The sequence below is a fragment of the Aspergillus oryzae genome, chromosome 1 (genome assembly GCF_000184455.2).
Source record: "Aspergillus oryzae RIB40 DNA, chromosome 1".
Taxonomy (NCBI): Eukaryota; Fungi; Ascomycota; class Eurotiomycetes; order Eurotiales; family Aspergillaceae; genus Aspergillus; species Aspergillus oryzae.
In genome coordinates this window covers 656,685-682,895 of record NC_036435.1, presented here as the reverse complement: position 1 = coordinate 682,895, position 26,211 = coordinate 656,685, and the positions used below count along the sequence as shown (strand labels likewise).

General features: G+C 47.6%; 12 protein-coding genes and 4 non-coding genes across 16 annotated transcripts; 10 read left to right on the top strand and 6 right to left on the bottom strand.

The window, feature by feature from the left end:
* Window positions 1–113: 113 nt before the first annotated feature.
* On the top strand, window positions 114–2,044 carry AO090009000259 (calponin homology domain protein; the record flags this gene model as incomplete). The annotated part of the gene is made up of 2 exons (XM_001816692.1): window positions 114–280; window positions 346–2,044. The coding sequence occupies 2 exons, from the start codon at window positions 114–116 to the stop codon at window positions 2,042–2,044; spliced, it is 1,866 nt and encodes a 621-aa protein (XP_001816744.1).
* A 321-nt stretch (window positions 2,045–2,365) lies between these two features.
* On the bottom strand, window positions 2,366–4,069 carry AO090009000258 (uncharacterized protein; the record flags this gene model as incomplete). The annotated part of the gene is made up of 1 exon (XM_023234444.1): window positions 2,366–4,069. One exon carries the CDS (start codon window positions 4,067–4,069, stop codon window positions 2,366–2,368), a length of 1,704 nt encoding a protein of 567 aa, XP_023088582.1.
* A 322-nt stretch (window positions 4,070–4,391) lies between these two features.
* On the top strand, window positions 4,392–4,477 carry AO090009t00010. The gene has a single exon. It is a non-coding gene; the product is annotated as a tRNA-His (tRNA).
* A 1,379-nt stretch (window positions 4,478–5,856) lies between these two features.
* AO090009000257 (ORMDL family protein) lies at window positions 5,857–6,420 on the bottom strand (the record flags this gene model as incomplete). Its single annotated transcript, XM_023234439.1, has 2 exons — window positions 5,857–5,904; window positions 5,962–6,420. 2 exons carry the CDS (start codon window positions 6,418–6,420, stop codon window positions 5,857–5,859), a joined length of 507 nt encoding a protein of 168 aa, XP_023088581.1.
* Window positions 6,421–7,690: 1,270 nt separating this feature from the next.
* Window positions 7,691–8,761, top strand: AO090009000256 (uncharacterized protein; the record flags this gene model as incomplete). The annotated part of the gene is made up of 1 exon (XM_023234433.1): window positions 7,691–8,761. The coding sequence occupies one exon, from the start codon at window positions 7,691–7,693 to the stop codon at window positions 8,759–8,761; it is 1,071 nt and encodes a 356-aa protein (XP_023088580.1).
* Window positions 8,762–8,926: 165 nt separating this feature from the next.
* On the top strand, window positions 8,927–9,625 carry AO090009000255 (uncharacterized protein; the record flags this gene model as incomplete). Its single annotated transcript, XM_023234429.1, has 1 exon — window positions 8,927–9,625. One exon carries the CDS (start codon window positions 8,927–8,929, stop codon window positions 9,623–9,625), a length of 699 nt encoding a protein of 232 aa, XP_023088579.1.
* A 2,667-nt stretch (window positions 9,626–12,292) lies between these two features.
* Window positions 12,293–12,852, bottom strand: AO090009000253 (uncharacterized protein; the record flags this gene model as incomplete). Its single annotated transcript, XM_023234423.1, is given in 2 exon segments — window positions 12,293–12,320; window positions 12,329–12,852. Coding segments are annotated over 2 exon segments (552 nt in total).
* A 2,262-nt stretch (window positions 12,853–15,114) lies between these two features.
* Window positions 15,115–15,786, bottom strand: AO090009000252 (uncharacterized protein; the record flags this gene model as incomplete). Its single annotated transcript, XM_001816686.3, has 1 exon — window positions 15,115–15,786. One exon carries the CDS (start codon window positions 15,784–15,786, stop codon window positions 15,115–15,117), a length of 672 nt encoding a protein of 223 aa, XP_001816738.3.
* A 1,389-nt stretch (window positions 15,787–17,175) lies between these two features.
* Window positions 17,176–17,340, top strand: AO090009t00009. Its single transcript has one exon. It is a non-coding gene; the product is annotated as a tRNA-Val (tRNA).
* A 674-nt stretch (window positions 17,341–18,014) lies between these two features.
* AO090009t00008 lies at window positions 18,015–18,183 on the top strand. The gene has a single exon. It is a non-coding gene; the product is annotated as a tRNA-Val (tRNA).
* A 76-nt stretch (window positions 18,184–18,259) lies between these two features.
* On the top strand, window positions 18,260–18,426 carry AO090009t00007. The gene has a single exon. It is a non-coding gene; the product is annotated as a tRNA-Lys (tRNA).
* A 949-nt stretch (window positions 18,427–19,375) lies between these two features.
* AO090009000250 (DUF1993 domain-containing protein) lies at window positions 19,376–19,891 on the top strand (the record flags this gene model as incomplete). Its single annotated transcript, XM_001816685.3, has 1 exon — window positions 19,376–19,891. The coding sequence occupies one exon, from the start codon at window positions 19,376–19,378 to the stop codon at window positions 19,889–19,891; it is 516 nt and encodes a 171-aa protein (XP_001816737.1).
* A 1,024-nt stretch (window positions 19,892–20,915) lies between these two features.
* Window positions 20,916–21,680, top strand: AO090009000249 (uncharacterized protein; the record flags this gene model as incomplete). The annotated part of the gene is made up of 1 exon (XM_023234408.1): window positions 20,916–21,680. The coding sequence occupies one exon, from the start codon at window positions 20,916–20,918 to the stop codon at window positions 21,678–21,680; it is 765 nt and encodes a 254-aa protein (XP_023088577.1).
* Window positions 21,681–22,728: 1,048 nt separating this feature from the next.
* On the top strand, window positions 22,729–23,847 carry AO090009000248 (putative metallo-beta-lactamase domain protein; the record flags this gene model as incomplete). Its single annotated transcript, XM_001816683.1, has 3 exons — window positions 22,729–22,844; window positions 23,014–23,587; window positions 23,653–23,847. The coding sequence occupies 3 exons, from the start codon at window positions 22,729–22,731 to the stop codon at window positions 23,845–23,847; spliced, it is 885 nt and encodes a 294-aa protein (XP_001816735.1).
* A 158-nt stretch (window positions 23,848–24,005) lies between these two features.
* Window positions 24,006–24,854, bottom strand: AO090009000247 (uncharacterized protein; the record flags this gene model as incomplete). The annotated part of the gene is made up of 1 exon (XM_001816682.3): window positions 24,006–24,854. One exon carries the CDS (start codon window positions 24,852–24,854, stop codon window positions 24,006–24,008), a length of 849 nt encoding a protein of 282 aa, XP_001816734.3.
* A 386-nt stretch (window positions 24,855–25,240) lies between these two features.
* On the bottom strand, window positions 25,241–26,041 carry AO090009000246 (uncharacterized protein; the record flags this gene model as incomplete). The annotated part of the gene is made up of 1 exon (XM_023234393.1): window positions 25,241–26,041. One exon carries the CDS (start codon window positions 26,039–26,041, stop codon window positions 25,241–25,243), a length of 801 nt encoding a protein of 266 aa, XP_023088576.1.
* Window positions 26,042–26,211: the final 170 nt, after the last annotated feature.

Genomic DNA, 26,211 nt, shown 5'->3' with positions numbered 1-26,211 from the left:
TACCAACGGCTGGCAGCATAAACAGTCGATTACATCCGTCGGTCGTAGTGAGAAAGAAGTCTAACGACTACTCACGACAGACCGATCGTTTCAGATTTATCTGAATCTCAAACATGGCTTCCGTTACGTCACTGGATAAGGATTTGCGCAGTCTGCGCCTGTCCCGCTATACCCCGCAGGCTGCCGCAGAAGTCCGCAGCTGGATTGAAGAAGTCCTCCATGAAAGACTACCAGCCGGAGATCTTCTAGATGCACTCAGAGATGGCGTCGCGCTGTGCCGGTAAGCCTGATAATTACATTTCTTGCATACTCTCATCGCAATTCGACGTACTAACATAGCCCTAGGTTGGTCAACCTTGCCGTTTCCCCCGGCGTCAAGTATAAGCAGTCATCTATGCCCTTTGTCCAAATGGAAAACATCTCACACTTCCTTCGCGCGTGTCAAATCGCACCCCTGAGCCTTCCTCCGCATGATGTTTTCCTTACTGTCGATCTTTATGAGGCCAAGGATCCCGCACAGGTCCTGCAGTGTTTGGTGGCCTTCAGTAGAAGGGCTAATGCTCTCCAACCCGGCAAATTCCCCCGCTCGATTGGTCCCCAAAGCAAAGTTGGTGCTCTAAGCCCCAATGCGACCGGCTCCAGTCAAGGTGCCCATACACCCTCTCGGCCACGGGGACTCAGTAACGCAAACTCCAGCGCCTCTGGATACTCAAGCCCGGCCAAATCTCCAGGCCCGGTGAGCAGTTGGAGCAAAAGAACGGATGAGCATACGACGATGCCAGCATGGAACATCCACCAATACGGCTATATGGGCGGTGCCAGTCAAGCCAACCAAGGTGTGGCGTTTGGTGCTCGCCGACAGATCACGACCGCGGCACCAAATGTACCGAGTCTGGCCGAAAAGGAGAAGCGCAGACGTGAAGAAGAAGAGCGCCAGCGTTTGGAGTTTGAGGAGTCAGAGCGGAGACGTCAAGAGCGAGAGGCAGAAGAAGCGCGCGCGCGAGCAGAGGAGGAGCGTCGATGGGAGGAGGAAACTGCCCGTCTAAAGGAGCAAGAGCGACGCAAGCTTGAGGAAGAGCGGAAGCAATGGAATGATCAACAGCGACGATGGGAAGAGGAGGAGGAGCAGCGCCAGCGCGAGGAGAGAGAGGCCGAGGAGAGACTGGAGAAAGAGAGGCTGCGCCGTCGGGAAGTCAATGATACCCGCCTAAATGGACAGTTCCTCAGTCAATACCAAGCGAGTCAAGTGGGACCGAACCAAGCTCCCGCCGAATCCTCAGAGAGACGGCGCATAAGGGAACTCGAGCGAGAGTTAGAGACTGCTAAGCAAAGGGAGGCAGAATATCAGCGCGAGCGCCAGGAGATTCAAGAAAAACAGGCCGCACCTGCTGCGACTCCTGCACCTCGCCCAGTACCTGTACCTCCTAAGCCCAGCTACAATCTCTCCTCACTCGAATCAGAACGCCGTCTACTTCGCACGGAGTGGAACAAACATCAGACCGAAGAATCAATTGCTGAAGCGGCCAACCCCCCTCCTTCCCTACCACCCCGGCCACTCCCAGAGCCGGTCGCTACATCACCTCGGCCCCTTCCGGACCCAACGCTCTATGCCTCGAAACCCGCCAATCAAGAAAGCCGCGTAGACCGCTTCCTCGCATCCAATCGACCTCCCGTTGCGCCCAAGCCGGCCACTCATCGCCCACAAGACTACACAACAACTGCCGAGGTTGACGCAGAAAATAGCCGCCGCGCAGCGGCACAGCAAAAGACCAAAGCAGGCGGATGGGCCTCCAAGTCATTGCTCGAACGTGAAATGGAGCGCGAGCGCGAGCGCCAGCGTGAGTGGGAGGAGAACCAAAAGCAAACTCAACAGGCCGCTGCCAACGGCCTAAGAGATGGCAATCTCGGTGTTGGGCCAGGACAAGGAGCCTGGGATGTGCACCAATACGGCTATATGGGCGGTGACAACCAGAATCGGGGCGGCCATGGCCTGGGAGTTGGAGGCGCAAGGAGACAGATTATTGGCCCTCGTCCTCCTCCGTGATCACATATGTTGAAATCCGGGTAGTATTTCAGTCAAATCCTTTATACCTATTTGTGTTTACCCCGTTGACGGCGGTTATTCGTGTTTTAGAGTTTGATTCCAATATTGTTCCAAGATCTTGGTGGCTAGCTATAGATAAGCTATGAGCAGCTTGAATAGTTCATTCAATCAAGATATAAAAGAAAGCTAAACCACACCAACAAAGGGCATTGGTAACATGCTAAACGCACACAGACAACAAGGGTATCTATACGCCAAACTCAAGCCCATCAATGAATAGAATCCACCACAACCTTTCCCCCAAACAGCCCAACCCTAACATCAATCCGAATCCTCCCCACGCGGAAGAACCTCAACAAGGAACCTCAACCGCTCCCCACTCTCCTGCAGCCAGCACCACTCCGCATCTTCCGATTTGCGCGCACTCACGCTCTTCTTCGTCTCCGTTTGGGCTTTCTCCGCACGACGCTGGATACCCTCTTCTACCGCTTCTTGCAAGTCCGTAGTTACTTTTAGCATGTCGCTGTTTGCGAGTAGGATCAGGAGTGCCTCGAGGAGGATCGACATCTTGGTGTTGTCGATTACGCTGTTGGTACTTGCCGCATAAGGGAGGAAACACTCCTCCAGCTTTGCTTGGCTGAGATACTCCTCGTCTGTGTCTGGGGCTGCGCTCTCGCGGATGCGGAAGAGCAGGCATTCGCAGAGGGTTGTGCACGCCTCTGGGGAGAAATAGGGTAGAGTTGATGGGGTGACGAGAGCCTGGAAGACGGGGAGGGAGAGATGGCGGATGTTTTCGACGAAGAGGTGGTACAGTTCCTCGAGGGAAATGAAGTCGTCAGGGAGAGCCTCCGCGACACCGGAGAGAAGGTGGAGGAGACGTTGGCGGAGGGCTAGGGATTGGAAGCCGCCGTGCGAGGAGACATCGCTGAGTGCGTAGACTGTTGACGTGGTATCGACTGCGTCGGCTGATTTGACGTCTTTGGCGCGGGTACCTCGTCGGGGGCGTTTGGTTTGCCGGGTAGGCCGTTTTGAGGCCGTGTCTGGGTCGTTCTTGTTGTTGTTATTGTTGTCGGAGGAGTCATCGTCGTCGTCGGTTAGGTAGTCGCCATATTGGTCTTCGTCGATGTTGACTTGGACTTCGCGTTTCTTGGTGTTCTTGTCTTGTTTGGGCTTTTTGAGCTCGTGGTGGAAGACCTCGCGGAATTCGTTGACAGAGGTCGAGCCCCCGTCTGCGAAGATCGCGCGGAGGATCCGTCGGTTGCGCCCGTATCCTGCTGTTGTTTCGGTGATGTAGCGGAAGATCAGACTGTCTTTGAGGACTTTATGATCTATGTTTGTGTTGCGGTCGCTCATTCTTTTGCGTTCGTTCCAGTCGTCTTCGAGCACTTCGCACATGTATTCGAGCCAGATTTGCCATTTCTCCCACCGTTCGCGGTGAAGCACGGAACAGTTGAATGCCCAGCCGACTGCATGCCAGAAGTCCTCTGCGCGGGACCATACGGAGGCAGACTGGGCCAGGTCGAGGTTCAGCGGTTTCGTATCATCGTCTGGGGGTTGCTCGTCTTCGGCGCGTCGGCGGCGCCCATGGCGGGAGGCCTCGAAGTGGGTGAAGGAGAATGCGGTTCCGAGTTTGGCGGATACTGGTCCGGCGATGGTGTTTGCGAGGCGGAGGAGTCGCAGGGAGACATTGGAGGCTTCTTCTTGCTCGGCGGTTTTGGCCCGGGTGGTGGTTGAGGGGTGGACGAGGAATGTAGCGGCGAGGGCGAGATGCTGGGGCGACGGGACGTAGACTGGCGTTGGAGGGATCGTGCCTGTGGTGATAATATTTAGGAGTAGGTTTAGGGCTTGCGTGTCTGGTTGACGGACGCCGCGGTCAGTTCGATGGTCAAGTGAATTGCGGGGAGTGAGGGGAGGCGGACAGAGCTTCTCTTCGAAGAAAATGCCTATATGTTGGACCAGTTCAAAGGGAAGTGTCCTGGCATGACGATAGAGAGGCGAGGGCGCCTCTTCATCTGCCACTGCCATTGACTGAGCTGTTTACTTGTCGGTTGAGAGATGTGATGTTGTAGAAGGCTGAGAATCGCGGTGTCGCGACTTCTTATCGATATGCGACAACCACGTGTAATAACAATTACCCTGGTCATGGTCATTGATCCGTAGTTTGTGTTTCACAATTGATATGGATATCAATCTACCGATTGTATCCCAAGTTTCAAGTACCTGGCTTACATTAAAAATCAAACAGATCTTCGTTATTTGATCTACACAGTATATTACCATAGCGTGAAGTATATAATGTCTACGTAGTATATATTCTAAATTAAAGAACAGATAATCACCAATTCAAGGTGCTGTAGTGTAGTGGTTATCATGCTTCGTTGTGGTTAGTCCCACAGCCCCGAATCGACCTGGGTTCGATTCCCAGCAGCGCCAATGGCGTTAGATAACTTGATTGGTCCTTCTTTTTTGCATTTCTCAGATTCTTGTTATCTTCTTATCTACCCCCTTTTTTTTGTCCTCTATACATACGGAAGGGGTGGTTTGCACATTGGAGCCCCTATATTGATAGCCCTAATCTTTTTTTTTTTTCACTCGATTAGATGGTAGATCAATTTTCCGTTCGTAAGGGAATTCAGTGTAACAAGGGATCTTCCTGATTTACCTCTTCCATATTATAGCCGAGAGATATATATACATGTCCTTCTGTTGTAAGGGAGTCAATACTACCGCCCAGTGTATATACTAGTAATTAGGTGATCCCCCTTACCTGTACTGCATAGATAGTTAGTATTCGATATTAAGTAATTCCCTGACCGACGCAGCACAATGGCAATGATGACCACTAACATAGCGGGTAGCATACCAACAATAACCCCAATACTTCATGCAAACCTGTAGATGCCATGCATGCACAACGATGACCGGTCCCGCCCATCAACTCCACAGCCCGAAGATGAGCCCCAGTTACATACGTATGGTCAGCTAATTAAAGAACCTAACGTAAACCGGACTTGAGTTAGATAGTCTAGTATGAATAACCCCTAATCGAAACGGTAGATAGGAGTTTATAGTATCGCCAACGACGCCATGGCAATGTAAAACCATCTCTAACATACCACTTCTAGGCACACGAACCCAAACCACAAGCCGAGGTTCCGAACAAATCCAATCAGCATCCAATATAGGGTTAATTGCTGTATCCCTCATGTGACCCAACAGAGCTGCATGATCTAGATTGACCCTAATGCAATAGACGTAATTTCCGCCCAAAATGGCATAAGCCAAGACATCAGTTTCGAAAAATTTGCAAAAACAATTCCTACGTTAAGCTCATTCTGATCATGCTGTTGCGTACGGGTGCAGATGGTAGAATGTGTAGGCTGCGAAGCCAGTCACCGAGAGTATGTTTCATAGATTAAAACCCATATACACCGTAAGATGCAAGTAGCAAATGCCCTTAGTTCTAGACACGTGGTTACAAGAGCCAGAACAGCTGGTTCCTGTCCTCTATCAAAGATTTCCGCGACCCCATATTCTATTGTATTTTTTTTTTCGACATTTTTGGTTCTTTTGTCCCTCTTCGCTTTTGATGCCTCCTGTACTCCATGCTATCACTTCATCCCGCTTCCCAGCAAACAAAAGTATCTGACAGGGTAGAATAGCAGAGTTCCGGCCAATTTCAGAACGGGGGTAGCCCCTGAAACATGAAACAATTATTACAAGACAGAGAAAGGAAGGATAATGGGTGCCAAGTGGAGAATATTATCAAGAAAAAAAAAAAGGAAAGTAAATAGAGAAAGAAACAGGAATATCTACTCCTCTGGTTCGGGAGAGAAAAGACCTATTCGCAGGCGGTGGGACTGTGGCCAAGTTAGCAAGACATGGGTATAGATACCGTTGGGCCAAGGAGAACGTACAAATGGAAGCTTCGGAATAACCACTCCCAGAGTAGCTAAGAAGTTGATGGTGAAATACGTCAAGTCGTAATGAGTATAATGCGTGCTGAGAAGGAAAAGACAGATCGGCACGCATAGCAAGAACTTCTTCGTCGGGGTATATTGATCTCCATTGTCAATTTGCTCCCACATGTTGAGATTATCATAGGCACCCGCGTTGAATTCGAAAGGGATGCCCCGCACCCAGTGGAACATAAGGAACGAGCCGAACATGTAGCTGATATTGGTCAAGGTCCATGAGGTTTCCTGCGAGACTCCGGGAATGATGTCGTAGAAGATCTTCAGGGCAATGATTAAAACGAAATGAATGGTCCAGGCACCTGTCATGAGCACGTCTCCAGTTAGCTCCCCGGCACCATTATTATGCATGTATAGAGTCCATGTCGATGCACTCACCCTTGGCATTGACCCAATTCGCATTTAGATTGGGCAAGGCGGCCTGGTCACTGGTGCGCTCAATGGATTCCGGCGGCTCCTGGTAAATGATGCTGCTTGACCGTCTCCTCCGTCCACCCTTGTTCTGGGACATGCTGGAATCCGGACTCAACCGTTGCGGTTGAGTATCCACCCCCGGGGGGAAGGAAATGGTACGGGGAACTGCGAGGGAAGACACTTTGGCGGTATTGAACGGGGGAAGACCGTGGGATCGAGGGAAGATGGTGGGAGAGGAGAAGGCGAAGAGGGTTGATTGGGAGGAGGATCGGAAAAAAGAGCGGCCAAGACAGTTCCAATCGGGGTGGAATCACACTTGTAGCTAATACGTAAGTAAGTTGTTTGCTAACGCAGAAGTAGCAGAGGATCTGATCCGTCTTTCAGTTCACTTCCGACCGTCAGATTGGATGATCGGCAGCTGTTTGGGTCACGGGATGTTCGCCAATCCGAGGGGGGGCAAAAAAAATGGATGAATTGGGGGTATTTTTAGGCAGAACGTAAATTCAGTGTCACCAAAAAAAGATAATATGGTAAATAAAGAGAGTGGCAATTATATCCAGGGATTTATGAACACAAGGATAGACTTCTGCTATAACGACTTGATACAGAACCAAAAACAATGAAAATAGTTTGGGGAATATAAAGATGATATATAAAAGTAGGATATTCAATCGTAGAACGAAGAGGGGGCAAAAAGGGAATAAAAGACAACAATAATACCAATACTAAGGTAAGGTACGGAATAAACCCCTACTAATTATAGTCCGAGACGGTCCAGAAGCAACCGAAGAACAAATGAATAAGTTAATTTTGATCTATCTTTCTTCTAGCTAAATATTAATAGAATGATCGAGACTTCGTAGTAGTTTAACATCTGCAACTTGCGTACACCGGGTTGTTCTAGACAACAATTTTATCTCACCAGCAGCTCAACTATTCAATAGTCCAAGGAATTTGTTCGATAAACTTGTTATTCCATTTATTCTCCACAAATATTCACTCCGCCAGACCCTATGGGATTGATAGACATTGAAATTGCCTGTGGTATTGAGTATTTCCGATACACCAGTAGAGCGATAGACTACTAAACATGCATCAAATGTACTGCCGGGCGGAAGTTCTTCTATCCGATACTGCACCGATGGTCACTTTCAACTGCCGTAAATTTTAAGAAACTAACACTCCACCTCAGGCAATCGTTTTCTCAATTCACGCGTTTTCTAATAGCTTTGTCTGCCCTTCAGCTTTTGATCACAGTATGCCTGACTCACCAGGTGATGACAATAACGATTCTAGAACAGCCTCGGTTGGTGCACAGCGCAATCGTGCCACCAGCACCAATGGCTCGCGACAGAGCTCCATAGACAGCAATTCGCACCCCAGGAAAAGACAACGAAGGAATGGAAAGGGGGAGCCCACAGATGCGCGCGACTTTGTCCCTCAAGGTGCCACCTTCAGCGCAAACACATTAGAGGTCGACCCGGATAGTACGTCCAGCTCTGGCTCCTCAAGCAGCGATGATGAATCCAATTCCTCGGATGATGGAAACGAGGCTTCCTCTCAGGCTGGGCCCCAATCCGCAGCGGCTCCCAACTGGAATAAGGCCAGTAAAAGTACCATCAGGACTTCACTGAACAAACGGGGAAACAAGGCAAATGAGGGCGAACATGATTCTCGGTTTGATGCGGTCAATGATAAATACTGGCGCAGTCGCAGCGAATCTGTTTCGAATGGTGGCGACAACGATAATGTGTCACAGACCAACAGTGATGGTGCCTCAGAAGAGGGAGAAGTACAGGAAGATGATTCTTCTGACTCTAGCCGAATGCATCTATCGGGGGACTCCGACGATTCATCCCTGGACTCAGAGGCCGACGACTCGATACTATTGAATATCAATGCCCGTGGTCAGACACAGAACGCTAGTCAGAAACAAAACGGGGTGCAGGACGATGATTACGATCCAGAGTCTCTTCCGGTTTCTCAAAGTATTACCAATGGACATACCTTTGGCGGGGCCGCAGATGGTTCTCCGACGACTTCGAAGGAGGAGGCATTCCGTCACTTTGCCCAGAAATACCCCACAAACCCCGAGACACTTGCTGATCTTAATCGTGAAGATATGGATGCCCAAGCGAAGTATGTCTTCTACGATCGCGAGATTAATGACATAAACCTGCAATTACCAGTAGCCTGCATTGAATGCATGCGGGAGGGCCATCTTGCTGAAGTGTGTCCATACAAAGAGGTGCGTTCTGAAACTACCAACCCGCTTTTCCAGGGAGCTTGCTGCACTGCATCGGACACAGTGGGTACTGACCGCTTATAGTGTGTGCATTGCGGTGCTTGGGATAAACACCAGAGCAGTTTCTGTCCTTCGTGGAGAAGATGTCAGAAGTGCCGGGAGCGTGGTCACGACCAGCGCGATTGCTCTTCGCTCCTGAAAGGTTCCGCATCTGAGATTCCCTGTGATCTGTGTGGATCTTCAGCTCACATGGAGCTCGAGTGTGATTTCATGTGGAAAGCTCATCGGCAAGAGCCGCAATCCGGGCCCGTGCTTGTATCCATATCTTGCTCTCATTGTACCAGCAGCCACCATTTGGTCGGTGACTGCCCATCCCTTCCGCAACCTTTGAAATCTTCGTCCTGGACGTTGAAAGGAGTTGATCCGAATATGGTTACCAATATCAATTCTGTGGTCAACGGTAGGGGCGGACCTTCGTCTAGAGGTCGAGGTGGGATGAAGATTAGGGGCCGTGCTGATGTACACTCCTCTCCGGATGACAGCGATGACTTGATGACTAGACGACGGCCCGTAGGTCGTGGTGGAAACCGAGGCAATATCCGGATTGGTAGTGGAATTGGGAAGAACAAGAACCTAGCGCCGGCCGGCTCGCGAGGCCCAGATATGGATTCTCGTCAGTTTTACAGGGATCGTCAGGATTTCCATTCGGGCAACGCACGCCAGCGCTCCTTGTCCCCCAACCCTCGCCGCGGAAGAGGCAAGGATACCTGGCAACCTGCACCTCGTTCACCGCCACGAGGCCAGTCCAGGCCTCCTCCTCGTGGGGGAAGAGGCGGTGGCCGGGGACGTGGCGGACGTGGCAATGGTAATAAACGAGGGGGTAACGGCGACAATTACCGCCCGATGCCGAGTGCCGCTAAAAAGGCTTGGGATAAGTATAGACTCTGATCCATAGGTCACTAATACAGCGCAGGTGATTGCTGGGCTGGTTGTATGTATTGCGACATCCCATTTACGCCTGGCGCCTATAGTAACTTGATTGGTACATGATACCCTTGGCTAACATACATATTTCTTGTGTTGATTGCACTTATCATGCACTTCAATGCCACCTGGCGTATTTACAACCTCGTGCCTGACCTTTTGATCAGGTCTTTATCTACTGAGGTAACTGTGTCTGTACATAAACACGACGGATACGAGCAGCCACACGGGCCGTGGCAATGAACAGCAGCATGCCACCTGAATTACATGAGCCAAGAGGGTTCGGACTATTTGTCTAATCTTGGATCTAGGCACACCGGTGGCTGTCGAGCATCGGTGACGAGGTATGGCATAAGCCGACCTACTAGTCACTGGTAGGAACCTTGTCACCACCACGGTTTCCGACAAAACCTCCATCTAGGATACTGATGAGCTCATCTAACCGCTCAATGCACAGATCCGTATGGGGGTGCTCCTTGAGATGAACGTTGTGGTCGTTCAAGAGCAAGACAGTCGCAGCGCCTGCTGTATGGCCAGCGGTCATATCATCGATACTGTCACCAACCTAGCATCATATTAGTTCCCAGAGAAGAGAAAATGACCTGGAATGCAAAAGAAAGACCCACCATGATTAAATTCTCTCCCCGACTATCCAGTCCCCATTCGTTAGCAATATGCAAAATCCCCGCTGGATCCGGCTTAGGCAATAACCCCGGGGTCTCTCTTGTAACGATTGGCAGAAACACGTGAGCGGGAAGATGATTATCTAGAAGATGCCGTACTGGTCTTCTGCCACAGTAGTATTAACCTCTACCGTTCACTCACTCCCGTACATCTAATGTTGGAGTAAATAGGATGGAGTAAAACGCCTTACTCAAAATTCCGTGTACAAAGCGCCCTCTTGACTCCCCGTTCGTGGAGATAATCCATGAGCTCCACTAGTCCCGGCTGGGGCTCCTGGGTTTGCATAGCCTCTTGCTCAACGGCCTTGATTTTATCTGCAGCTTCGAGCTGTTGCTCGGGAGTTGGGAGACTGCTAATATGGTGCAAGATATCGATATCCTTGTGGAGGATCCCAAGAGACTCTCTGTGGAGGATTTAGTGCACATCACGTAAGATGTAAAACGATATCGAGTTTTAGCCACATACCGCATCTTGACAAACATGTGGTTCTGAGGAAGACTGTTTACACATCAGCCATCCGAGCGAGCTACCGTGACATGGTTCAGAGAAAGTATCAAGTACCATAATGTTCCGTCCACGTCGAAAACGATACCCTTCAATGGTGGGGCACTTGATGTTCCTTTTCTCTCTGGGTTAAGAGGAGCAAATCGTCGCTGACGAAGTGAGTAATTTTGAACCGAGGCCATGATGCGTCCGAGTTGCGGCAGGGGCCGCGGGGTGAACATTCGAACTGGGAGAGGGGAACGTTGGAGTGGAGGTTCAAGAGGTTGTTTCAATGTGGTGTGATTCGACCAAATGGCGGAGATAAGATTGATAAGGTTTGGCAGTGCGGAGATTTCGGAAATACTAAAAAGCAGCAATTTATACAGTTGTTGAGAAATTTAAATCGGCTACCTCTGCTATCCCGAAGGACATTCGACGCCATAAATAGCATCAGCGTGGTGAATGTAGTAGACAAAGAACCTTTGCGTTGCTCACTGATTTCCTGACTGTACTAAATATATTATCCATTATCCATACACTACAATGAAGCTGTTGGATGTCATGTGGTGCTGATTCTTTGTTGCATGTAGGCACTTGGCAACGTTGTGAATATCTGGGGATCTTGTATAGACTTGCCTGTGTAATAATTTTACCCCAGTACTTGATCTAGCATATGCAACTGCCCTCTGCGACCTCCGTGTGCGCCAATAAAATGGTTTCTTGAGCAAAACCCCAAAGCGGCTTACCACAGGAATTGAATACATCCAGTCCTATTGTCATCCGTGTCTGGGGCCGCTTTATTTACTATGCAACAAGAACCACAGCTCTGAATATATTATATTGTTAAATACGCAATATGGAACCTCCTACACTGCTCGCACGTGAAATCTTCTCAGGCATGAAGTTGATTTTATTTACCTATGTGATAGAGACAGTCACTTCCAATACAGTTCAATAACGTAGGTTCATATTGAAGACGTTCTATTTCCCTAGAAGCCAAATCCTTGTAGCAATGTTGTTATCTCTTTGACTATATCTGTAACGGCCTCTGTGTCGTAAGCTGCAGTGTGATACTCGCCCTTGTCTCCGGATCTTCCCTGGCTTGCAAGAAAGCTACTGTGAACCGCTGGTAAAGACAGAGAGGGCCAGTTCATAGGGAGAAGCTTCTTCAGCAGTCTTCCCACGTCAATGTTTTGAAAGTTTGAGCATAGGTGGTGGCTTTCTTTAGGAACTATTAGCTCTGGACTTCCCGGGAGCAACCTTTGAAAGCATTGCATATCCTGCGGACTGAACCATGAAATGATGCTGATTCTCTCTGCACTATAGTCCAGATTATGGATTATTTCATCCCTGATCTCGTCTGGCCTCAATCCATTCGTCACGATGTCACCGTAGCAATGTGTAAATAGAACTTGTACATGTCTGTCCGCATTCTCCCAAGTTTTTAATTTGACAAGGAAATCTTCAAGAGACAGGCCATAGTGAACATTCTCTGCAAACAGTAGCTTGCCGTCAAGCTGCCTGATAGCAAACTGGAGTGGTATCGGAGACATATCCCCACTCAGAGAGATGTACTCAAAGTCGATAACCCAGGTATTCTGAGGACTTCTGTGGTAGCTTGTTGAAAGAGTTTTGACATCAGTCATTGCATCATCCGTAAGTTTCAACTCCCATTGTGGCATTGGAAGTTCAGCACCCGTAGCTTTCAATGACGACACATATTGGATAATCCTTGATGAGTGGTGCTTGCAATACCCAGAGTACAGCTCCTGTGGTAATGGACAAGTTAGGATCAAGCATTTTTTCTTGCCATCAACCAATGAATAATTTTTGAGGACTGCACGTTGCATTGAAGACCGCTGGTAGAGACGCTTTTTCTTCGTATGCCCTCTATTACTTGATGGTGTGGCCTCGCCCACCTCATCTGCATCAGTAGTATCAGCAAAATCCTCCGGTTCAGCGATGGAATCTGTCACATCACGGGCACCATCAGTCCCTCTGTCAGGCTCCCGTGATTGAAGCATAGTATGTGGCGAAATATATATGCCTTCTCCGTCTTTCACTACTTCACTAGTAGTGAAAGTGTCCACTTCATCAGAAAACGGTGCCTTTGAACCCTGTGGCCTCACACCCTCGACTAGCTTCTCTGTCAGTGAGTAGAGGTGGTCGTACGGTTGCGATGCAGGCCGGTGTAATGTAAAGTCTCTTAGCCTCAGAAGCTGAAAAGGCTTTCGGGTTGTATCCTTCGTAAATATAACCCGCGAGCCCCACCGGTGAATGTTATTCACTAGTAGTTCAATATCCATGAATCTCCCTTGGATAGGGCTGTAGAATCCAGAGCACACATAGTTCGCATGAATTGGAGTCGTATAAAGAGTCCATGTGCTGGTATATCTCCGTGGGCGCCAGCGATCTTCAGCCCGTAAGAAGAGCGGTTCAACGTCCATCACGTGAAGCACAGTACTATACCTAAATGCCTCGAAGAGTCTTTGGATATTCTTGTAGTACTCTTTTACTTTGAATTCTCGTGGAGATATTCGGATTCCGTGGTCAATTGTCCATCCTTGAAGATATAAGATGTTTGGCCTAGATGCATTCATAGTCTGAGGACCCCACAACGACAATGCCAAGGGCAATAGTACCTCTTCATCGCCGAAAGAGAGAAGTACAGCCCACTGAGCCGGGGCCCCAGGATATGGACAATCATAGTCCAGCTCAATGCGCACAGGGAGGGCTGAAGTCACCTAACGAATCCAGTGTCAGATGCAAATTATGGCTCATATAAGAATAATTAGATCCCGTAGTTCTATACTCACCTTACTACTTGAAGTGGCTATGCTTTGGCAAATCAATGCAACACAGTACTTAAGTTCATCATAACAGGGTCTAACTGACGCATAGGAGCCCGTGTAACCACCAGTTGGCGCTCGTACACCAAATTCGGGGGCAAGTTCGTAAAGTTGCTTATTAACATCGACAACTCTAAGAGTAGAAATATTGCTTTCACCTGCCCTACTCGTGTATGTGCTCTCGGCGTGGATATTCAGTGAAGGTCGCTCCTTTGATGGTGAGCCAGACACGGTAGGCGGAGGAAGAGGATGGCCTGGATGAGAATGGATATTCGGACAATCTAAAAAGTTATATGCATCTTGAAATGTATACAGCTTTCCCACTCTCCCCCCTTCGATGCCAACAAAGGGAACAGGGTGTTGGAACGTATGGAGCTAGACGAAACATGTATCAACTTGTGTCAATTCTTAGGGAGGTTGGGGACTAACCCTATGATCAGATGCTGTCAAACTCAACATATCCCTCAGCTGCCTTGGGCTTAACTGCAAATAGTATGAGAATTTGTGATTGACGAGGGAGCTCTCATCCTCGAATGAACCCTCATCGCCAGATACTGTCTCTCTTGTACCTTGTTGTGGTGCTGCTAGTGTCTTTGCCTGAACCCGAGGACGTTTGTCGGCTCTTTTAGATCCAGGAGGCATAGCGACTATCTGGTCCTCTTCTCTCATCCACCGTTTCAAGGTGCCCTCCTCGACCAAAAGCTTTCTAGTTGCTACTTCCATGTTAATTGGATACCATCTCGAGGTTTCAACGTTTAGCGACCTAGCCTGCCGGCAATAGCGAATCGCGAAAAGCTTCTCTTCTCGTGTATATGTGAAACGTCTTGGCCGAACCATCCTGTTTGCAGTTCTCTGGTTACCTATACACTGGAGCGACCGGTATTGTTCCTCTGTGAGAGGCTCAACTAGTGCAGGGGTGCCGTCCTGGTAGCCCGGTCGAGCTCGCGAACGCCCCCAGCTCTGTCTCGACTTGGATGATGAATCCAGCCTATCACCTGTGCTGTTTTCCATGGATTGTTCATTTTTCTCAGTGGTATGGTTCTTGTGGGTACTGGATACCATGGTTGCCTAGCTCGACTGTCTTATGTTCTTATGGTTGAGTATATCCTTGGGTAAAGACTGGAAATATGAGGGCACCATTTATCACAGGGTTGGGGTGTGGGAGGGTTTTTAAAAGAAAGGATGAATAAGAAAATAAACAGTGCTGATGCTGGGAGACAATGAGAGGTTCTGTTTGAGGTTCTGTTTGAAAGGTAGAACTAGTCAACTGAATGCCCTTAGAGCCAATTCACTAAGCAGTCAAATGTGATTCACTTGACAATGAACCTTGAAATCTAAATTCACTAAGAAAACTCACCCATCACCTTAGAAATGGATCTGGTAGTATTGTGTGCTGTACGAGGCATCTCAACTAGATACATAGTGGATAAACCTATATTATAGAGATTGTGCCTTTTTCAGGATTAAAGATCTCATGAAGGCTTGCTTGCGAGTGTAGTTCTGCCCGAAGCTTTGGCCATATCTCTTGCGATCACCACTACGGGAACCACCTTTGTAGTCGTCCGGGATGTCCAATAGACACTCATAATCATCCACTGCAGGCTCTTCTCCATCTCGTATGGTCATAACTTTGTCAGACATGATTTCCCATAGTTTTGCATTCGTGCCGTTATAGAAAAATCCATTCTGGGGACAGAAAGAGTGACGAATTGTAGTTGTCGACCAGATTCGATGAAGTTGATCATCAGAAATGTCACAATATTGCCAGATATTGTCATCTGTATATAGTAAATTTCCGTCAAAAACGTGAGAGTTGTCGCTGTGCTTAGTGCGAACCACTCTTGGGAACGATATTTCGACGGTTAGGGGTGATATAACAGAAGGCTCCGCGATTATAGGGTCATAGTTCCACGGAAATTCATAAGTTTGATACATCCTATATTCAGGTCCCAGTCTTGGGTCAATTCCAAATGCTACAAGAGCATGTTTCCAGGGCCCATTTTTGAAGGAGTAGCCACAGTAAGGAAGCGCTTCGAATAGACTTAAAAGATCTGGGACCCGAGTGAGATTCTTCAGGACCCTTGGGGTAGCGACGGGCCGTCTGCGCATCACGAGTCTGATGTCACGTAGCAATGCTCGCATGTCGTGTGAGAGAGAGTTTTCTGATGGTAGGCTAGTCAGTGGCTCGTTCAGGACGTGAGTTGAGTCTACGGATATTTGCAACTTGGGTTGCGCATTAGAGCAAAACTTAATGATGTGGGAGATAAAGGGGGGGTTACAATTTTCTCTTGATACTCCTGTTGCTGGACTGAGATAAACCGGCTTGGGGGAGGTATATGATTATCCGGCTCATATGTTTCCTTGTTCACGCCATTGTCCTCTTCCAATCGGGCTGCCATACTTGCGGTTCTACGATGAACACCCGGAAGATGGCAGGTGAGGTACTTGATGCGGTTACAAGGATGGAATCTCTTGACAGTGACACTCAGATATAGTAAGCGAATAACCTCGATGTCCTCAGGAGGGGGGAGACAGATACAGGCCGGTCATATGGGTTGGGGTATCGTGTGTTGACCCGGGGGTGTGAGAAGTGGAAATATAAATCTTCACTATCGGTGGATCATCTTAATGCTTACCAAGAGTAGGTAGGGCTATCTAGGAGTGAATGTGGTTTCTAAATATATATGAGGCCGTTGGCTTACACATAAACAAAGGTAGTATACTTTGGTGAATTCTCCAATAATGGACATTTTGGGGTGACAGGCTATTTTTATCTTCGATTGTTAAGAATAAACCATTAAGCGTATACTTAGAAGAAAAAAAAAAAAGGAAGAGAGAGAGAGAGAGAGAAGAAGGTGTGTAGATATGGATAACCGCAGAACCGTTACCTCCTCCGTACTTACCCAAAGGAGATTTGGGAGACTCTCGATATACTCCTATAATTACAACAATTTAGAGTGAGCTTTTGAGAGTCCCAGGCATCTGGACAATGTCTTAAAGGTTTCAGATTTTAGCCTGTAGGAATACGTAGCATTCTCATTGCTGTAGACGTTAGTTCGCAAGGCTTAGTTAGGTAGGTGGTCGAACTAGAATTCTTACAGGCATATATTAGGCCAAAACCGTCTATAGCCTAACTAAAGGTGCGAGTATAGGATACGTTCGAATATATCATTGATATTCAGAATCTAATTGCTGGTAGAGAGTCTTTGGTATATCACGTCGCAGTTGCATGAAGCATTGTTATATATAACAGATGGTTATACGTCTGTGATAATAAAATAGAATATTATTGGACCACCAGTCGCTCTCCTAGAACTCCGTGTATAGAAAGTTTCAAGTTGGCCCTCCTAATTGAATTAGGATTTAATATAGTTCCAGGTGTCTTGTTGATGAGCCCTTTTCTGCCTGCTGTACTGTCCCTTTTCTTAAGGGGAAGTGGTTGGGTTGTATAATAGTAGCCGTATTTGAATGCAAAATCCAACCAGAAGGCAATAATAAGGCAAGATGACCGAGTGGTTAAGGTAAATTCGCACTGCCCTCACACAATCGATCGACCTCATCTAACAGGAAAATAGGTGTATGACTCAAGCTATAGCTTGTCCTAGACAACTAGGGTTACTTCATATGTCGCAAGACGCGTGGGTTCGAATCCCACTCTTGTCAATCTTTTTTACCCGTCCTAGTAGATGTTCCTGTGTTTATCAGGAGTGTCCTTTTTCTTTTTCTTTTCTTTTTTTTTCCCTGTGTTTTTCTTGTTACATACACCTCTTGTCACAGATTTGATAGCGATCATGCAAGGTGACTGTACCTGATGCCCTGTCCCATGTGCATGAACAACTCGGTGGCCGATCGGCGACGTCGGAGACTATACCCGTTGCCTTTCTAATAACGCACAGTGGCCCCTGCTGGGAATATTGTATACAAAGAATCCTAGGGGTCTTTCAGCTATAAATTAGCACTGGAAATCGTAGTAGAGTAAATCAAGAATCAGTCTTCTGTCTCTAGTATCTACTGCCTAGCGCTTTGCCTACATATCCTTACCTAGTTGACAGGTCCTCTACCCTGATTAGTAGATTGGCAAGTAATCACCGCTCAATTCAACACCTAATCAATTGCGTTCTTCCACCAGCTCTTTCTGTTTTTCCTATATCTTTAGAATAAGCAGTCGAATAACCAGATCAACTTAGTTTATCGTTTTTTGTATTGAATTATCTCATCAAATTGAGTATCCTACTAGTCCTTTGAGGGTTCTATTTCAACGACTTTTTCAGTTGGGCGTCATCACTAGATGAGGTATGGAATAGATAGCCTAACTCGGATAACTTAGTCATCAACACGGCAAGATGACCGAGTGGTTAAGGTGTAAGTACCGACGTCGTCTATATTGTAACTCTAGCAGTTACCTAACCTTATCTTATTAGGTATGACTCAAGCTACAGCTTGCCCTAGAGAATAGGGTGCCTTCATATGTCGCAAGACGCGTGGGTTCGAATCCCACTCTTGTCATTATTCTTTTTTGATACCTATTGCTAAAGCCTCTTTCAGATATATAACATAATTTAGTTTTCTTTAACATCAACATGGCAAGATGACCGAGTGGTTAAGGTGTAAGTACTTTGTCGTCACACAAACTCAATTGGTCAACCATTAACAGTATCCTCAGGTATGACTCAAGCTATCGCTTGCCCTTGAAAATAGGGTCGTCTTCATATGTCGCAAGACGCGTGGGTTCGAATCCCACTCTTGTCACTATCTTTTTTTGATACCTTTGCTTTAAATCCACATTTTCATCCTCCTCTCCTGCTATCTTGACGGCTGGATGGATACCTTATTATTATTGCAATCCCTGAAACCCGCTTCTCTATAGTCCTCTACTCAACCAATACGCAACTGCCGTACTACGATGGTTGATTCATCTCTTCTCTTCTCCGATACTTGTATCAACCCTATGGAACTTGAACTGCTGGACCCAATCAAACAGCTGATGCAAGTACGTCGTTCTTTGTATAGTCCAGCTGCTGCTTTGACTCGGTCTGGTCATTAAACGACCCAAGGTGAATACCGACACCAGAATGATATATTCACAGTCAAGTTTCAAGTATCCTTTGATACCCAGTCTCTTCGAGCTCTACTCTTGGACGAAACAGGTCTAAAGGCCTGGAGAACGCAGTTTATCGTAATATTTACTGATGGTATCTATCGCTCTTGATAACTATATCTCCATTTTCAATATTATTTCATTATACAAGCGATCTAATCGTCTCTCGCCGTAGCACTAGCCTTCGAAAGAGCAGCTTTAAGAACCCATAAATCCGATGTAGGCCAAACATGCAATTTCAACCAGGCCCCCGGAAGCGAGACGACGGGACCTCAGCCGAGCCAACATCAATTTAACTATCCGTAGTAACTCAAGTAAACATACCTCCTGTATCCAACATCCATAATATATCCCAGCCCCCAATGCCAAGACCCACACCTAACTGCGCATAGTTAGATCCAGAAAGACCCCTCGGTCTGTTTCAGAACCTGTGTTGTGATAGGCCGTAAGATCTTACAATATAAAAGAAACACGAGTGACCTCAACCCATCTTACATTAGAACCCAATTTAACAATCCCACACAAGTCGTGTATACGACCCTCAGTTTCAACCACCACCTCCCAAACATCTACAGACTAAACCTCCCACTCTAACCAAACATGGCCCACACATTCTACGACGGAACCATCCCGGTACTCCAATCCATCCTCAAAACCCTCTCCCACATCCTCCACCGCGCCTCCCAACACCCCAACGCCAATGCCCTCCTCACAGCCCGTCTCCACGAAGACATGTACCCCCTAACCGACCAAGTCCGCATCACGACCCAGTTCTCCGAGAACCTGGTTGCACGACTAACCGGTCGAGAGCCGGTGTCGTTCGACGGCAGTCCGACGACATTTGCCGAGTGCTATGAGCGCATTGAGACGGTGTTGAAGGCGCTCAACGAGGCCGAGAAGGACGTCGTTAATCGGCAGGCGGATGTTGTCGCGAAGACGCCGATGGGGCCTGAGACGGCGGTTGAGATGTCTGCAGCGGCGTATGCGCATAGTATTGCTTTGCCGAATATTTACTTTCATCTTACTACTGCGTATGGGATTCTGAGGAAGGAGGGGGTGGAGTTGGGGAAGAGGGATTATTATGTTGGGTTTTTTCCGGTGCTTGGGGGGCAGTAGAGGATGACCTTAGGGATAGTGTGTGTCTGTGACTGTGAGAGCTGGTGATTTTCCTATATTGGATGGATTGTGAGGTTTATTGTTGTAGATTGCACAGATGGCTAGGTTTTGTGAGGTTCACATTAGATATAGATAAACATTTGTTCCCACCTATACGAGGCGTCGGATAGCATAGTAACTCGGATATTTATCAAATTGGTTGCTCACCGTAGCTGAATACTCTCTTCTCTAGGTCACCAATTGTCAGCGGTAATATCCATTGATCTTCCCAGTTCTCATACTACTAGTAGGTAAACAACTTCGATCTACCACCCACTAAGAAATAGATAATACATTATCTCAACAAATAGACCAGCAGCCAGCAGGCTTTTCTGTGCCCACAGTGATACATAGAAGCGAACTAGGGTACGTATTCAGTTGGATTTGACCTAAGACACCTGTCATTGCAGTGGGATTGCTACGATTTCTCAGAAAACGCGTGGGGCTGTATAGCTCAGCCATAAGTGGAGCTCCTACGTGACGTTATTTGATTGAGTGGAATTTTCTCTCTCAGTTCAAATTGTAGTTGGCTTGTTCAATAGTCTGTAGATCCCCAAACTGTTGCTACTCACAACATGGTCCAGTTCTCAGGCGATTGATTTCATTATCCAGCACCATTTTCTCAGCAGATCGGCCTCACCGTATTCATTGGGTAGTATGTACATATCATAATTGAACTGTCATATATAGCGCCTATTCAGCTGCATTTAAGAGCCAATCAAACAAAGGCTTCTGGTATCATTGCTTTTCCTTGACACGTCGACCCAGCCAGCCTTGCACTATTCGGAGTCTAATGAGGCGAGTTTGCCTCATGCACTTTTTTCCGGTGCCTCATCATCTGCGTATAGCTTTCATTGCATTGAGCCCTCACTGCGTATGATAAATAGAGGAAATCTTTTATCCTTGTAAGCCCCAAAGTGTACAGTACCTTGTGTTCATCGAATCGCAGCTATATTTCCTGATACTCAATACGGAAGCAAACACCATGCGCCAAAGTATTATCCTGTCCTTGCTCTTGCCTTGCCATTCTCTTGCTACTCTTATTCCCCAGACCGAGCCCTCGTACATGCCAGAACCAAATCAAAGAGGTACATTTGGATTATTCTGGAGCTGTACAAGTACACTTATTCTTTGTGTATGGACAGCGATACATCCCAATGTCGTACCTATAAGGAAGCCATTGGCCCGATCATATTACAAATTAGCACTGATGTTAGTGGCTCTCGTTTGGCCTGATTTCATATTATGGATGGCTGCGACACAATATTTCAAAGCATTAGATGTTCATCGCGCTTGGCTCGAGGCCTGGGAAGGCAAGGAGGGGGATAAGGAAAACCGAGAGCTGCTTGGAATGTCAGGCGCCTTTTTTGTCGTTATGGGGGGGTATGCTGTTGACTTAAGCAACAAAAATTCTTCATCTGCATTGCAAGATGCTGGTGCTGGACTGGTTACTACCATCAGCGCTGATGGATTCATTCACCTGCTGAAGAACCGAGCCATCCCGACAGGCATCCAGGACAGTCGTCTTCCTAAGTCGTATTTTGAGCATTACACCATTCAGGACAAGGGAAACTCGAATAATCTCGCCAAAGCTATCGTATTTATGCAAATTATGTGGATGATTGTGCAACTCATAGGACGAATCTCTGCAGGTCTACCTGTCACACTTCTTGAAACCCATGTTGCCATCCAGATCCCCTTTGCTGTTGTTGCATACGCTTTCTGGGTCGAAGCCGTTGGACGTCGATGAGCCGATTTTCCTCCCACTGGATGGAGACGCGATGCAGGAACACGATGTTGGAACAGAGACTCAATTTAAACCCTGTGATCAATATTTCATCACAGAGAGGACGAGTCACAGCTCAATAACCCATATGATCTTTCGCGCCGCCTATGATATCACCATGCTTTTCGATTGGCGAGCAGAGTTGGCCTCAGCCAGTACTGCGGTTCTGAACGCTGGTCTACATGTAATAGCGTGGAACTCACACTTTCCATCCCCGACAGAACGTTTATTGTGGCGTCTCTCTGCTATTGGAGTAGGGCTGTTTCCCATACTGATGGGCTTGATCGGTGGGAAGAAGGGTATTGAGCCCCACACCCTCCGATACTTTTATGAAGCGCGGTTGAATGGCGGCAGTTTGCGAAGCCAAACAGTCAATTTCCTAAGTGGATTTCGGAGGCTGATCCAGGATGCATGCGATGAGGTGGATCTAGACCCACAGGACTCAACAAAAAGGGATGGGTGGCCCCATTGGATGCCCACCAGATGTCGATCTATGTTGTTGTCAATAGCCGTCAGTGGTTTTTTCTTATATATGTTCTCCATGCTATACCTAATAATTGAGGCTTTCATCAGCCTCCGGAGTTTGCCAGTCGGTGCATACTCCAATCCTCGGTGGAGCAATATTTTCCCTCATTTTTGAGAAAATATGGGAGGGAAATTACTTCTAGTTGATCGGTTACACTTGGTTCAACGTATCAGTATAGTTATGTCTTCACATGACTTTGCATTGTAGCCCTACTGTACCCTACCCTACCTTTAACTACCCTACCTCACACATCACAACAATCCCAACCAACTCACCAATCTCCCCTCCAAACATGACAAACCCCACATAAAACAGCATAAAACAACACAAATTAGTAAAGTGACGTAACCCCCGCATCCAAACGCAATAAACTTCAACCACGGTACATGTATCGCCTCCCCCGCACCTTCAACTGAAGCCCCAAAAGTACAAACTACACCAAGACCCAAGTACCACCTAACAACTCCTACAACTTGAATTCTCAAAATGTCCAACTCACTAGATCTAACAATCTGCTCGACCTGCGGAACACAGTATCCCACAACATCCGAATCAACGTGTAAAATCTGCGACGATCCGAGACAGTTTATTCCTGCTACTGGGTATCTATATCCCTCCTCTCTCCTCCTTCTTTCTATCCATGAACATAATTGAGGTATATATTTCCAAAAGAAAAGAAAAGAAAAGAGAGGGACTTGTAGTACCGATACATACATATCATGTATTATGTTTACAAGGAAACAGGTCCATTTACTAACTATAAAGCTGAAGACAATCCTGGACAACACTCCGCATCCTCCAAACCACAAAACAATATCACAACGAATTCACCCCAGACACAATCCACAAGAATCTAATTTCCATTCACACAGTCCCAAGAGTGGCCATCGGGCAACGGGCCCTTCTCTGTCGTACAGCCACCGGTAATCTCCTGTGGGATTGCATCACCTATATCGATGACGAGACCGTTTCCAAGATCAATGAGCTAGGCGGACTGAAAGGGATAGTTATTTCGCATCCGCATTTCTATACCACGCATCTTCACTGGGCGGAGATCTTCGACTGTCCTGTTTATCTTGCGCGGGAGGATAGAGAGTGGGTGGTTTGCCCCGGGGAGAGACAGGTTTTTTGGGATTCGGGACGGTTGTCGGTTCCTGGGGTGGAGGGTGATTTGGTGGCTGTGAAGACTGGGGGGCATTTTCCGGGGAGTTCGGTGCTTTGGTGGAGGTCGTTGGGGGTGTTGTTGGTTGCGGATTCGATTGGGGTGGTGCCGAGTGGGATTTATCATGTTGGGAGGTTGCCGGGGACGGTGTCCTTTACTTTTATGTGGTCTTATCCTAATATGGTCTGTCTTTTCTTGGGTTTCTTGGATTTTGTGATCAGTTGTTTGGTGTTTGCTGACGGGTATAGATACCTCTGCCTCCGAATGAAGTGCATAATATCTGGAGGGCCGTTAAGGATTTGGATTTCGATGATATCCGTGGTGGTTTTATGGGAACAGAGGTCAACGGCAATTGCAAACAGCGTGTGCTTGAGAGTGCTCAGATCTTTGTCAAGTCCATGGGACATTTCAACCATGCAATTCGTGAGGAACAGTGTCCTTGAAACGAGCGCTATGTATATAAAAACAGCATGTACAGACTTGTAGAATGAACAAAAACCACCGTCCGTCTCCAACGACCCAATCAATGGGTTAACAATAATGACTGTTCAGCCAAAGCACCAACGCAGATACTCAAAGCACCGCTAAGAATAATGCAATATCACAGGTCCGAAAATGGCCGAACTGAAGTCGCACTCCGACCTCTCGTACAATGCGGCGTCATAGACAAATTATTACCATACGACCCTTCACTGATAGAATACCTTCCAGAATAGCCCTCCGTCGACCGAGGCGACCTTGATCCCTCCTCTATTATCATGATCGTAGGGGAGTCGTTCATCAGAGGCAGCCCAACAGAGTCCATAGATAACGGCCGACCGACAGGACTCAACTGCTGTCTCTCAGGCCTGGATGCAGTGTACTCCGGGTTCAAAGTAGATACGCTCTCCTGGTTCACGCTAGGAGACTCGGTATGAGTGACGGATAAACTTCTTCGTTCTTCATCTTCGTTGGCGCCGAGTAACTGCTGTGCACTGCTGCTTTCGCTTGCTGCATGTGCTATCCCTGGGCGTTGAAGACTGGGAGGAAAAGCTTCCACGCCGCGGCATGATCCGCACTGCCACAGACGAAATCCAGTTGGTATACAAGGTGAGGTATGAATAAGAGGGCTCCGCATGTCAGACGATGTCCGACTCTCGTCTGCATGGCCATCAACCAATGGAAAATGTGCTAACTCAATTGCATCCGGGATTGTGGGCGAGCGGAAGACTCCCTCGGGCATGATGGATAAGAAAATATTGATAATAAGCTGCTCTCTGCGAATGACAGCGCGAGTGACTGGGCTTTTCAAGGGTCGTTTCCGGCTTCTGTCAAGGCGAAATAGGAATACTACAGCGTGGAGAAGCTTCAGGGTTATGAGGGCACCCAGAAGAGAGAGGACTTCACCGGTGCTGATAGTGATGGGGTTGTTGGGGGGAAGAGTAGACTCTTCGTCGGTGTGGGTTGCCATAAGAGCGGATGGAGTAGGCATTGCTGGAAATGAGTGTGTATATCAGAAAGGATGTCAAATAGGCTGATAGTTATGATCAAGAAAACAAAAGGGGGGCTTGAGATTTGAGAACGTCTATGAGTATGAGGAGCTGCCCGCTCACGTAACAAGGAAAGAGCAACTGGGCACAACACCCCAGTCACAGTCAGTCTTTACAGCTTTCGGTTGGAACTTATTCAATCAAGTAGAATGGCGTTCACGTTCTGGAAGCCAAGTATCTAGTCTGTTGATGAAACTATAATCGAACTGCCAGGTGCAGCCGGAGAGAGATGAAGTTCCTATATCCATAATGACTTAGTCTATTCCTACTGCCGAACAAGACCAGCAGATGTATCATATCCTCAACATCAGCAAGGTATATCCTCCGAAGCAAGGAGCACCCAATCCTCCCCCGGCCCTTCCATACTCAGAGAGTGAGTCGGTGTCCACTGCACAGAACTGCCCGGTTTCGATAACGATGTAGAAACACCGAACCACCCTTTCCTCAATTCATAGAAGTGGAACTTAAAAGAAGGCGTCACGTTGCCGGGTAAGCACATCAAACAGTAGTTGTCCGTCGAAACGCACACAAACCGGCGTGCGTTGTCCGGTACGATCAACATGAGCTGGATAACATCTCCACCGACTAGGACCAGAGGTTCTCCATTTTCAGGGCAAATTTGAACGTGGAATTTCGAACGGTTCGATATAGAAACATTCACTTCGACTGCACCGGGAGACACAAACCAGCACTCTGGTGTATGTCGGTTGCGGATGTAGTAGCATCGATTGTTGATGTTGCCAGAACTATTGTCATCTGAAACATAGGTCGGGTTGACGGTTATCTGGCCGGTAAGGGGACCGATGAAGAGTTTTCCTTTCAGATAATTTTGAGCTGCCTCGGGGATTTGCCCGTTCGTGCCCTTGTCGATGTCGCTGACGAGATTGTTCAATAACGAGATGGTATCGTCGTAGGTTGGGTCGATCGACCAGAATGTGGGGGAGTAGTAGGTTGTTTTAATTGGAGTATGACCCAATGCCCTCAAGGGAGTGTGCTGTTGCAGTTGTCGGTAGAAATAGTCCGCAGCCTCCCGGCTAACGGTGGTGAGGACATGAAGGTGGTTGTTGTTGAGAGCGCCTTTCGCTGCTATATGGACATAGTATGGCATCTTGAGCCTCTCAGGCGTGGGATGACAGAGGAAAGACAAGTAGTGATGGATAGCGAGAAGTATCTAGTAACGACTGTTGTATAGAGATAGATGGTGAGCACTATGAAGGTGTGGTACATTTCATTGAATGGATGAGGAATTCGACTTTTTAGAACTTCTCCGTATCGTTC